The sequence below is a fragment of the Camelus ferus genome, chromosome 1, assembly GCF_009834535.1.
Source record: "Camelus ferus isolate YT-003-E chromosome 1, BCGSAC_Cfer_1.0, whole genome shotgun sequence".
NCBI lineage: Eukaryota > Metazoa > Chordata > Mammalia > Artiodactyla > Camelidae > Camelus > Camelus ferus.
This window is the reverse complement of record NC_045696.1, coordinates 2,354,109-2,367,669: the sequence shown is the minus strand read 5'-3', so window position 1 is coordinate 2,367,669 and position 13,561 is coordinate 2,354,109. Positions and strand designations below refer to the sequence as shown.

Genomic DNA, 13,561 nt, shown 5'->3' with positions numbered 1-13,561 from the left:
CTACGCAACGATAAAATGGAACAAACTATTCATACACGCAACAACTTGGATGGATCTGAGTGAAAAAAGCCAGTATCAAAAGGTTCTATACTGAATTACTTCACTTTATGACATTCTTGAAATAACAAATTAGAGACACTAACGCGTGGGGAGCAGCAGTTGCCGGGAGGCAGGCGTGGGGAAGTGGGCGAGCGGGGCTGCACCGGGGCACTGGCGGGGGCTTTGGGGAATGGAACAGCTCTGTGTCTTGAACGTGCAAGTGACTTCATGAATCTATACACGTGACAGAACCGCAAAGCACTCTGCGCATACACGTAAATGAGCACGTGCAAAACTGGCGAAATGCAAACAAGTCTAGGGAAGCTGGTGATGCCTTAGCAAGCCCTGTGGGCTGTGCCAGTGTCGGCTTCCTGCTTTACCGGGTTCTGTGGCTGTGAACGCGACCACTACTGGGGGAAACTGGGTAACGGGCACTAAGCCTCCCTGGACTTTTTGCAGTTTTCTGTGACTCTACAGTTATTTCAAAAAACAAATCTTAAAAAACAAACTGGATTGGGGGGATAGTAGTATAACTGCATAAATCTACTAAGAATGATCAAACTATACTTTTACAATAGACAAATTTTATTGTATACAAAATATACCTCAATAAAGCTGTTTTTTAAAAAGGAAACAATAATCAAACCCTAATGTATTACCTAAAACAAATACTCATCATGACAGAGTATCAAGCACAAACTTTTCAAGATTCCTTCAAAATCCTTCTGGAGTTCATTTCTGATTTTAACTGAACTATACTACCAGTTAATTTTTCTTTTAAAAGTTTCCTGAAATAATAAACAGGAAGTTGTTGCAAAGATTCTATATTATCACAAAAGTAGCAACTCCTTCCTAACAAATTCAAAAAAAACTTTAACAATAAAAGTAGCAGTCCATATTTAAGCTAGATTATTGACTATGAAAGATGTTGTCCCAAGGAAACAACAGACGATGAAGCCACAGGCGAGCCCCAGAAACGCAGCTCCTCAGAGAGCACGGGGTGACGCTGCGCACCGTCCGTGACAAGTCCGCACATGGGAAAGCCCGGTCTGGCACTAAAAAGCCTGCCAGCAGAGGCTCTGTAGAAAGCCTCACCCAACCTCACGGTAACAGTACAGCCCTCAGAAGAAATTCAGGCATCCCCCAACAGTTCCACTGGCCCGCTCTTCTCTCAAGTTCAAAGGTGCTACAGCCAGGACTCTCCTCCCCAAGCCCTTGGGTCGCATCAAGGCCCAGAGAGCCTCTTCCATGGATGGCATTCCATCACCACCAGGAGCCAGCTCAACAGAGGCATGACCCGAGCTTCCCTTGTCCCACAGACCAGTCCCTGGGGGTCAGGTGCTGCTTCTCGGCCAGCATGCTTCTTCATGACTTTGAGTCCACACTGTTTTCTGATTTTTCCTCACATGCTGGACTCAGTGACTTCTGCCTTCTTCCTAACGACTTGTACACAAACTGAAGTACTTAATAGCAATACTCGAGCTTGGGATCCAGTCTCTGGATTCTTTTCTGGTTCCTCAATTCTAAAATAAGCTTCCAGAGTCCAGCATCACGATCTGTGCACCTGGGCAGAGACCACAGAGCAGGCTACAGGAAAGGCCACTACCAGCTGTCCACAGCAGGAAGAGACAGGGCCTCGTCACAGCCAACTCGTAGGGGTGCCCACCTGTATTAAGTTGGTGGGACTATTAAACAGGAAACTTAACTGGAAATAGGAAATAATTTAACCTAAAATATTCCCTAAAATATTAACCTAACCTAAAATATAACCTAAAATATTAAAATAAATATTTTAATGCAGGTCGCGTGTCTGGGCAGAACACGCTGGTGACCTGGCACCGCTCTCCCACAGCCATTTTCTTCCTTCTGGCACTTTACCAGAATGGCTTATTTTTAAGCACTACATCTAAAATGCCAACAAAACATGCATTTTCCTATGCTTATCAATTTAAAAATAGGAAATCTAAGATTCTGCCCAATTTAAGCTTCAACCTTAACGAGGATGTCTCCATTCTAAGGACGTACTAACCTCCTGGAGCGCACTGTTAACACTTATCAATTCCTTCAGACCACGAGACTTCTAAGTCCCGACAAATTAAGCATGTGTCCCTCTTAGTCTGTCATGATCTAAACAGAATACGGCAGAGCTGAAATTTCAGCTCTCGACACGTGACACTCAACCTAACTCAGTTTTGAGACTGACCCTCTTTCCCTCATCTTTTCTACTTGCTCGACATTAAAATTTATAAAAAAAAAATCCACCAGTTTTGGAAACCCTCCCCTGCAGCCACAGACATTCAGAGCTCCTTCACGTGAGGAGGGGGTATGAAACAAAGCTCAGAACACAGGCAGTGGGACCCTGGAGCAGCTACCTAACACTCCTGCAGGCGACCAGAACCGGCTGGCGCGGCTGTGCTGGGAGAGGCCCGGAGACGCAGGCCAGCAGCTGGCCACTGCAGCACCCAGCACACCGCACACGGGAGCCGCGGTTACTCATGCTACTGTTTCACTGTTCAGAAATAAAAATACACTCATACTCCAATTTTTACCAGAAGTGGCAGAACGGTTCTGAGAGAGCTGTTCTGAGAGAGTAAGGGAAGAGGGGCTAATGCTCTTCTAAGAGAAGAGGAAATACTTTATTCCATACAAAAAAATGTGTAATTTTAAAGAAATATTATTAGTCTCCCCAAATATTAAAATAAAATATAATTGGTTATTTCTAAAATATCAGTACACGATCTCCTAAGTTAATTACAAATATTTCGATTTAATATATCTCCCTGATTATAAATCATTATGTGCATTATTTTTCCAAGATTCTTATTATACTATGAACTTTAACATATGAATGGTCTTTTAAACATAAATATTAACGGTAACGATTTAAAATAATCTCCACATTAAATGGTTGCAAAATCCCTATGATCAACTGTTTTCCAACCCACAGAGATACGTGCACTTAAAAACGCTGATTCTGGAGGCCAAGGGCTAGACTGGCCAGCAGCACCCTGTGGACACGGCCACACGCTGGCCTTCCAGCAGCCGCCAGCGAGCCTCGTACCTTCTTCTCCCTCAGGCTGTCCGCCTGCACAGACTCCAGGCGGGCTTTGAAGTGCTCACAGTCCATCCTCAGTCGCTCTAATTCTTGCTCCTTCCTTTCCAGGTCTACAAGAAAGAGACATAAAAATACTCAGTATTTCAGATCACAGCTCTCCCCTAACATCCATTTTGCTTCATCTTCTCTTAGAAAACCCTTCTTTCTGAGGTAGAATTATTTGCATAACCAGTCCTTGAATAACCAATATTCTACAAGACCTGCTTTTTAAGTTTTTGTTAGTTTTTAGCTCATAGCAGTGAGCACTTTTTTGTTTTCTGTTTTACACTTTTAAGACCTCATTTTACTGCCAGACTTGCACGCAAGGTTTTAAGAAAGTATGTTATTTCAAGGACTGAAGGCAGGGCTGAGAGCCCGACTGTCTCATGGCACAGATTTGTATCTGCTCCATTAAAGCAGAAGGCAGCTCACTGAGGGGACGGTGCCAGCCGGGGCCGAGCCACAAAGCTAGTCTCCCAACTGGCAGACTGACTCAGTGGAACAGCTGCAGGAATCAGTGGGGGAGTGAAGCAACGGGGATGGAGACGCGGAAAGGCCACAGGGAAAGGCGGGGACTACTGAACGCTCCCTCTCCACCTCATGCGTGTAGGCGATGATTCAAACAGCCCACGAAAATCCCAGAAGACACTCATGTTAATCTGAAATCAAAAGTATTATCCACTTTCAATTAAAAATACCATGCTACAGAAATACTGACATTCAAAAAGCAAAGGAACAAAGTTTTAAGTGCCTTGGTCTTGAGGATATCATCAGTTTTTATGCAAACAGAATTTAACAAGAACTGGGGGGGAGTGTGCTCAGAGCTACTGCTGCGACTGCTTAAGTAAAGTAGCAATGCTTGAGGACAACGATTCCCAGCTCTACCGGACATCAGAATCCCCTGAAGACTTGTTGTAACACAGCCCGCGCAGCCCCATCCTCACACTTTCTGATCCAGAAGGCCTGAGGTGGGCTTGAGAATCTGCATTTCTAACAAGTTCCCAGGTGAGGCTGATACTGCTGGCCTGGGAACAGATGCTGAGGACCGCTGCTTCAGGACAACAGCCCGGCCCAGCGTCTCATCACTGACAAAACGCAATCAACACACAACTGGCGACAGCAAACAGGGGAACCCAGTGCTAGGAATGAGAAAAAGCGTAAAAATGGAGGGGGGTGAAAGGCAGCCTGCCGTGAGCGCCTCAAAGGGCAGAGGCTGGAAAACGGAACAGCACTGCACCCTGAAGGAGAAGGCTCACAGACACTTCCTCCAGTGCAGCGCAGACACGAGAGGAGGGGCGCGGCTTTATGACCTGGGGGTCTGGGCCGCAAGGAAACTCAGCTGGGGTGGGGTGGGTGTTAGTGCCACGAACAATGAACAATGAATGCAGGGAGCCTACGTTTTCTAGAGACCATTTGCCAAGTCATACATTCAGTTAAGACCTTGAAATGGCTGGCAAAGCTTCCTCTAAAATGTGTTTCTTTGACACTACGCTGAAGTGACACAAGACCATTTCTTCTCCCTGAAGTCAGGTCTCTGTGCTTTTATGATGTATTACGCCACTGCATGACTTTCACCAGGATTCTTTACTTTGTCCCACTAATCCTGGCCACCCGCGAAATCAACTATACCAATCAAGCACTATGCTTTGAAAACTACGTATCTGCCTTCTGTAACGTTAAATGAAAACACATTTAATTACAAGTGAAATATGAACTGCAAATGGTCGCAGGCAAAAAGAAAAATTTTTTTAAAGCTAAGGTAAGATCATTGATGGCATAAAACTGTTTCTTTGCAGTTAACTTTTCATTTTTTCTTCTATTATTAAACTGTATGGTGCTCAAACGTGGTACAAGCCTTAGGGGTAAAAATATGTAGGAATTAATTAAGACCACCCAAAAGACTCTTCCATTAAGCTAATTTCATAGTCTCTCTCTCTACACAGCTGCTTATGACCTTATTATAAGTTATCATAACAAAGGGACAGGGTTAAACCTTCTCACCCTGCCCCACCACCCACCCCAGCTCTCCAGAAAGCAGGTGCCTTTGTGCTGTCCAAGGCCACCACCGTGTGGCCAGATAGGAGCACTGCTGCCACCTCCAGACAAAACACCCTCCTTGCATTTTTGACTTGGCCCAGGGCTTACCTGCTACCTAAACTACATGAGGGCAAGGATCGTCATGGGTCCTGATGCATCCCAAATGCCTAGAACAGTACATGGCACCTAGTAAGCACTTAATAAATATTTGCCATGTAAATGAATTTCATTTCTTTATTCCTTCTGCTAATCCTTGGATAGAGGAAAAAACACGGTTGTTTTGATTACATGTCTCTTCTATAACAAGGATATATAGCTTTTGCAATTTTTTTAAGAATCAGGGACAGAATGATTTTTTACGGACAGTGAATGATACATCGCATATGAGTAAGACATTATCTTACCCAGCCTCAGTACTAGAACAGGAAGGGGCTGCCACCCAGCCTGGACTGTATTTCAACTACGAAGTTTAAGCACTCAAAAACAAACAGAAACAATCTAAATCACAGGCCACCTCAACATCTATGTATCTTCTGAAATTTACTTTTTTGATGGTATTAATTACATGACAGTGACTATCAGCTCATTCACAGGCAGGATACAGAGAGCCATAGATGAGAAGCAGGGCTACCAAAACCCAGTGAAAGAAATTTACACTATAAAAAAAAGGAATCAATGTCTCCTGCCCTTTATCATCTGGCATGTTTATGTTTCCATTTATATTATTTAATACATTATCAGATAATTCATGTTAATATGAAAATGTTTGTTAATTAAAATAGCTCAGTAAGGAGTCTCAAATCCAAAATAAAGGCTTTTTAAGCAATCAACTTCTGGCTTCTTATCACTAACAAGTTTAGAAAAGAATTTAGAATTACATACTGATGGATTCCTTCTTTACTTTGAGCTGCGATTTGAAGGGTGTATTAGTTTCCCAGATCAGACATAACAAAGTACCACAAACTGGGTGACTTAGAGCAGAAACGCGTTCTCTCACAGTTCTGGAGGCTACAGTTTGAAATCGAAGTGCCGGCAGGGCCTCGCTCCCTCTGAAATCTGTGACCCTTTCCTGCCTCGTTCCCCCTCGGGTGGCCCCAGGCGCTCCTGGGTTTGCGGCAGTGTGCTCCCACCCCGCCTCTGCCTGTTCCCCCCCCCCCCCCCGTCTCTCCGTGTTACCTTCCCTTTGTGGGTGTCCGTCTGTGTATCCAAATTCCCTCCTTTTATAAGGACACCAGTCATACTGGGTTAGGGCCCACCCCAAAGACCTGATCCTAATTTAACCAGCCTTCAAAAATGTAAGTTAAAAAAGTGAAAAGATGAGAATATTCCAGGACTCATTTAAAAAAAAAAACAAACTTCTCAGTTAAAGAGCTTAAATGCATTTCCAGGCAAACAACACTAATTAGCTGTCAAAATTTTAAAACAAACCTAAGGGATGGGGAGGAGACTTGAAACCAGAATATGGAAATAGCGTTTTTGTCCTGCACTGCCAAAAATCTGCTGCTTTTTCTAACGTAAAGGCCACTGGAACACTCTTTTACAAGAGAAACAAATGTGTGACTAATAGGAATCTGTCCTCCCCTGGTGCTGCCAACGTACCCGCACCACCTTTTCCCATCTCCACGGTGGAGCTCAGTCTGCTTGTGAACTGCCAGGGAAAGGATCCCATCTTACCCTTGTTATATGCCCACGTTACCCAGCGGACCTTGGCAAATGCGTCATACTGAGAATACCTGCCTGCCTGATTTATCAACTGAATTCTACCACAAAACACTAAGATCAATCTTGCTGAACCCAAATGAACCAGAGTCAGGGACCTGTGCTTTTCATTTACTGGCACACAAACAGAATGCTGGCTGGGCAAGAGCGGTACATTCAAGTAACGGATGTCTTGACTACCTTTCTCCTTCTCTGTCCCTAGACCCCCATGTCTGTCTCCCCCTTCCCAGGCCCTGCCTTCTGGACAGTCCCCACATGCCCTTCAGATCTGCTCTCATCCTGCTCTGCCCCAGGAGGCTCAGTCAGCACCCACAGCAACCGGGCTCCCCTCCTGTGGCTTCCTGTTGGAACTGCACAGTGACGGCCCCCACAGGAAACGAGGACAGGAGGCAGATGGGACTTCTACCTGCCCACTGAGTCACCCCTGCCAGGTTCAAGCAGCAGTGACCTCCTCCTCCCAGCTGAGGCCCTGGTCCTACCAGCGCCCGGCCCCCTGCTGGTCCGGAAGCTCCCTGGGAGACCACAGGGCCCCACTCTTACGGTCCCCTAAACCCTGCCCCACACCTGTCTGTCATCCCTTCACCACTCTCAGTCTCCCTTTCCGTCTCCTGCCAGGACTTGGATTGACACACTCTGATATTATCAAATTTGGGCCACAATACATAAACTTCGGGTCAAATTAATCTCTTCTTGGCACCCATTCTTCAATGATTATCCCACCCTTCATCGATTATCTCTCCCGTTCATGTTTCTACCGGCCAGAATAATTCTTCGCTGAGCTGAAACAGAGGTCTACTCTCTTCTCATTAATATCAAACTGCTGGGAAATTAATCTCAAAACCCCTACAACTGCTTCAGAAATCATGCAGTGCAGTGCTTCTCAAACCCCACTGCTAAGAACCCAAGGCCTCAGGGATGCTCATGGTTCTGTAAATCTTTAATTAGTATTTCCATTTTACAATAAGTTTTTAATCATTTTATTTGGAAGTAATTTCAAGCTTACAAAATGTCGTATAAATAAAAATACTACAAATACCACCCACACACCCTTTACCCTGACTTACCTACCGTCAACACTTCTCCACATTTGCTCATCACCTGCACACACACACATTTTTTTCAGCCAGTTTAGGGTAAGTTACATATATCGTGGCCCTTTATTTCTAAATACGTCAGTGAATATTTTCTAAGAATAGGGATAATGTCTTAGGTACCCAGTATACAGTTGTCAACTCCAGGAAAATTAATATTAATACATTTATCTAACCTACCACGAACATTAGAAATTTTGTCAAATGACCTAAAATTGCCTTTTGCAGCACTCTCTCCCCCCAAGGTACAGCATCCAGTCTAAGGTCAGGTATTGCATTTAACTGTCATGTAGCTTTAGTCCCCTTTAATTTGGAACATCTCCATAACCTGTCTTTTCTGTATGACCTCAAACAATATATTTTTAACAACTTAAAAATCATAATACCACATGCGGAAGAACTTCCACTTCCAGCTAGCACGGTGGTACAGCAGATCAGTCTTCCCTAGAGAATAACCAAAAAGTGGAATTTGAACAAACCAAAAAAACTGTTTCAAGGTAACTGAGAGTTACCAAGTCACACAGGCCTTGAGAGCCAAGACCTAGGGAAGAAGGAAACACACTTAAGTGAGTGAGCTCCACTTTCTCCCCCACTCTTCCCCAAAGCATCTGCATATTCAAGTTTTTTGGTCTTTATCCTAAGAGCAATGGAAGCTGACTTAAGCAGACTGGCTTGTTAAAAATTCTTCAAGCTGTGGTATACAGAATGGACTGGCAAGGGGCAATGAGTGGACACTCTGAGGAAGCAGAGATTCAGACAAAATGGCAGGGCTTGGACATAGGTGAAGGCAGTGGCAATGGAGGCGGGCTGACAAATTCTGGATGCAGCCACGAAGGGAATGGCACAGGACTTACTGGCAGAGGGGCTGGGGGTGGAAGGGAAGTGAATAGTGAGAGGAAGGGTGAGCAACAAGGAGGATCCCAGGTCTCTGTCTGGATGGGGGTGCCCTGGGGAGGCTGAGAAAGCCCAGTGTCCAGTGGAGTGGGGAAGGGAAACTTGCTAGGCTGGGATACAAGACACATAAAGCTGGCCACCAAGTTAATGGGAAATAGTTTCTCTCAAGGACATACTGCAAGAGTGAAGTGTCATAATGACCCCTTCTTTCAGTGACTGCTGATTTCTTGTTCAGAGAAAGTCCCTTCTATAAAATCCTAGACTTCCAGAAATTTTGCTGTTTGGAATTATATCAGTAAGAAGGAGGAAGCATCCGCTGTCTCCTGCAGGGTGGAAGGCACTGTGACACAGAGCAGCAGCCTTGATACCCAGCTAGCTGCAGAGCTTCAAATAGAGGATTTCTAAACACCACGTTCTACCAGCTATCTAAATTTTGTGGTTTTCAAGGAAACAGGACCTGGGTCCACTGCAGTGAGACCTGATGCTGACCCCTTCACACACAGCCCTACCTTGCTTGGAGCCCATGAAAACACAGCTTCATCTGTATTTCATCTAAACTGAACCCTGCTCCAAATCCTAGAGCAACTAGCCCTTTCCTCTGTTGGCAAGATGCTCACTTCCTCTGGTGTGTGGTCTCCCTTATTTCACGAGCCAGTAATCTGACCTTGTCAGACTACAGGTCCTTCCTGACGGTTGCAGGCCAATCAGGCTAAAACAAACATTTAGAATTTGTAATGAATGTAAAACATGCGAGAAGAAATGCCAAGGAGGAGTCAGATACAGCGCCCTGAGCCTGGAGGAGAGGTCAGGAAGGATAAATCCAAGAACCACCAGCATCAAGATGGCTACTAAAGCTATGTGTGTGCACAGACTGCCCACAGAGAGGCCATGGAGCGAGGACAGGAGGGGGCCTAGGCCTGAGCCTCAAGCAACTCCACCAGCTGAAAGGCTGCTGCAAAGAAAGATGAACTAGCTAAGCAGACTGAGAAGAAACAGCCAGAGAGGCCAGGAGGAAAAGAGGTGACGACACGGCTGGGGAAGGCCAAGGACTGGGGAGCAAGATCTCCTGAAGCTCAACTTTGATCAAGTCACTACGCATGTGTTTGTAGGCCTCCCTTTTATAAGCACTAGTATGATTTTGGCAGAGGACTAATCTCCAAAAATTGACTCATGCTAAGCAACCCTTGAGACTTTGATGTACTTTTCAGAATGCCAAGTTAATGTGCAACAAGAAACATAAACTACCCAGCAGGCTGACATCCTCAGCTGCTGGTTGGCACTTTCCTTCCCTGAAGACAAATGCACAGAGGATGACTAACTGCTCTCAGAAAGTTGCTGACGGAGCAAGAGGTCAGAACTAGGGAGATCAAGAAGCCAGTGACCTGGAGCTTATCTGGCAGGGTCCCAACAGGAAACAAAGCAAACTAGATGTTCACTTTATGAGAAGGGCTACTTACAGAAGAGACAGCAAGGGGTAAGAAACCCAAGAAGGGATGGAAAGGCACCCAGGACTAGCAGCACCCTCTGGCTGAAAGAACGAGGGAAGAAAAAGGTTGCTGGAGCCCAGTGAGAGCTGGGACTGCAGAGAAGGCCCCTGAGCAGGAGGCACAGTGGAAATAGCAGGAGGAAACATCCCAACCGTTTTCTGCCCACTGATGCCTTCCACTGGTGAGCCCTACCGGCAGCCAGCAAGGAAGCAAGAGGCATGCAGTCCGCAGCAGTCCACCTCCCCGCACACCACGGGTCAGAGTAGAGTGGATCTGAGGATTCAAAAGAGAGAATAAACAGGCAGGGCACATGGTAGCCATGAGCATTCCCCCTTCTAACTGGATATGGCTGCCGCCTTGACCGGATACATCTCCTCAAACCAGAAACTCAAGATACGTCCTTGTCTAGTGCTAAAGACGTGAACCGGCCCCCCAAGATACATCTCCTCTAGAGGCTACGCAGTGATGGCTAGCAGTCAAAAGCAACGTGGGAAGTGAACCTTAACCACTGCAGGCTGTGTAACTGTAACGCACCCTCCATCAGACAAGTGCTGTGTCAATCCCGAAACCACTCCAAGAGCTTCTGCAGGCTGACACCTGACACCATAGCCAAGCTCAAATCTCAGCATCCACACGGACAAGCCCTAGTGAGCCTGAAATCAAACCAGCGCTAGAAACTGGCCCGCTCCTCAGCCCAGAGAAACACCGGAGTCCATGCAAGGCTGCCTCGTGGCAAGACCCCTGACTTACACAGACAAGGGCTTAATTCTTAGAATAGAGCTTTTAAGCTATAAATTTCCTGCCGAGGAAGAAAGGAGGAGAAAGAAAAGCTGGTTAACAGATACTCAGAAAGCTGGCAACCCTTCCTCCAACACAAACTTACACATCCAAGTTACTCATCTGTGGGCATCTCCTTTACTTATGTCTTATCTGACTCTCCCAAACGTAATTACAAAGACTGTAATGGTATCTTAAAGTTTACTTATAATCACTTCATGGTTATTTACATAAAGTAAATCTGCTCAAACAGATTGCTGTCACCATCAATGACTGCTAAAGATGAAGTAAGACTCACTTTTTTCTACAGTCTTTAATTTCTGGAAGCTTTCCAGTACTTCCCCGTTTAGTATTCTGGGTAAGAAGTCCCGGATTTGCATCACTTCAGTTGTCAGACGTTCCAGGTCGTACTTTCTGACTTTAACAAATTCTTCTTTAGTTCCCATGTGCTAAAAGGACAAGCAGATCTTAAGATTATTACACTTCCCTTCAGATGACTGAAATTAGCAGCCCAAGTCAGCTGGCTTCCTTTTCTTTAAGGCCTCTTTTTTGTGTGTGTGCTCATTAATTGTCTCTAAAACGTGTGCCCTCTGCTATGCATATTATATCCTGAGAGCTGAAGCTCCAGCCTTCAAATTGCGAGCCAATTTTTTCTAAGTACAAACGAGGCCCTATTCCTAAAAGCCAAAGAAAATGCCAGCAATATTTTCTTAACATTCCAGAGCCAAGCTAATCAGGAGGAAAAGGAATTTTACTGGATTCCCAGTGGGAGCGCCAGCCCTTTGCGGGCCACCTGACTTCGTATTCCCCACGACCCTCAAGGCTGTCCGGGTCAGGAACCAGGGCACAGCGGGGCGAGGAGACTCACAGTAACACCAGTACCAGGGGCACACCAGGATCTGAATCCAGGTGTGGCTCCCAAGTCCAGCTCCTGCTCCAGCATCCCGTGCAGCGGCTGCAGCAGCCGGGCACCGCGATGCCGAAACAGCGTTAGGGCCTCGAGGGCGGCCCGGGCCCAGGGTGGCACAGGAGCTGGCCCACCGCGCCACCGCGCGGCCTCCTGGACCTGCACCCGCGGTTTCTGAGGCGAGGGTCGCCACCCCCCCACTGCCGGCCCGGGCCACGCTGTCCACGGACGGGGCCCAAGGCCTTCCCGAGCGCACTGGGCGAGGCCCAGGCGGGCTGCGGTGCGACACGGCACAGGCGAGTGGACGGCGACAGCTCGGACCCACGGGCGGCGACCCCGGCCCCCGTACTGACCCGGTAGGCCTCCTCAGGGGCGCCCGCCTCGCCCATGGCCGTCGCGGCCTCGGCTCTGTGCGCCTGCGCGGCGGCGCGCCCTCTGACCCCTCACGCCAGAAAGCGTGGGAAGTGTCCACGCCGGGGCTCGGGTACAGAGAGCCGCGAGGCTCAGACCGCGTAGCTTTTTTGCAGCATTCTTGGCCCCAAGGACAAGGGGTGGGTCTGCGGGATCCCGCGTTGGCTCTTCTGGCTTAGCCGGGTTTGTAAACCTGTTAACTGCAAAGTATAAGGACAGTGAGACCCACGTTTGAATGTCTGGTAGAATAAATCGAATCGGCCCTTTCCGGTTTGGCGAGGTATGTTAGACGAAGGGGCGACACATTCTAGTGAACGGACAGCGAGGGGGCCCGCTCCCGCGCTCAGCTCCAAGCTCCATCAGCAAAGGTCGAAGCTTTCTGACAACAGGCTGCTCCGGAGGTCTGCGTGCAGTGGGAGCCTTAGTCCAGCCCGCTGGTAAGGAACTGAGATGACCGCCATGAGCTCGGAGACACCACCTGGTCCATTCACTTGCCCCAATACGCCCAATGAGCTCGCAAACTACGGTGCAGCCTGTGGGTTCAAATGTACGGGTTACCGTACACGTAAGACTTCGTCTGTCTGAAACCGGCCGCAAGCTGCCCCTGCCCGAGTCTCCGGAGCACACGCTCCAAATCCTCGCCCCTGCCCCGGCCCAGGACCCAGACCTGGGCCCTCGATGGTGCTGCCCGAGGCATCCCGCCAAAAAACCCAGGCCGGCCCGTCTTCCCAGCTTCCACCCGGCGCAGGCGGCCTCAGGAGCTCAACACGATCGAAGACAGCTCCGCGTATTTGGCGGAACAGCAGCCGATCAGAGGGGAATTTTGCGGAGTGGGCGTAAAGATTCTAGACCACTTAAAACTGGCTGCCCGCCTCTTCTTGGCCAACACTCAACGCTGGCTAACCTCGCCGTCAACAGCCCCGAGCTTTGGCGCCCGAGAGACAGCGCAGGCGGGGAGGCGCGACGCCAACGCCGGCTGGGCTGCTCCGCCGACTGCCGGGCCGGGCGCGCTCGCTCCCAGAACGCCCTGCGAGCGGCGGCACCTTTGTGACGCCATCAGCTGGCGCGCCGCCGCCTTCTGCGCAGTCGCGGCCCGGGCTGTACA

At 47.9% G+C, this 13,561-nt stretch overlaps 1 protein-coding gene across 5 annotated transcripts in view; it reads right to left on the bottom strand.

Moving 5' to 3' along the window:
* The window catches only part of HSF2BP (heat shock transcription factor 2 binding protein), a 65,112-nt gene extending 51,578 nt beyond the window's left edge, over nt 1-13,534 (bottom strand). The window contains exons 1-4 of one of the 5 annotated variants that reach the window (XM_032496805.1): nt 13,124-13,469; nt 12,399-12,656; nt 11,437-11,587; nt 3,101-3,204 (exon numbers count right to left, since the gene is read on the bottom strand). In XM_032496805.1, coding sequence (XP_032352696.1) covers nt 3,101-3,204; nt 11,437-11,587; nt 12,399-12,434 — 291 coding nt within the window. In that variant the 5' untranslated portion in view covers nt 12,435-12,656; nt 13,124-13,469. Of the gene's footprint in view, nt 1-3,100; nt 3,205-3,565; nt 3,585-11,436; nt 11,588-12,398; nt 12,657-12,685 lie in introns of those variants that run through there. The other 4 variants (XM_032496933.1, XM_032496897.1, XM_032496861.1 and 1 more) reach the window with 4 other exon arrangements.
* Between the last annotated feature and the right edge of the window lie 27 nt (nt 13,535-13,561).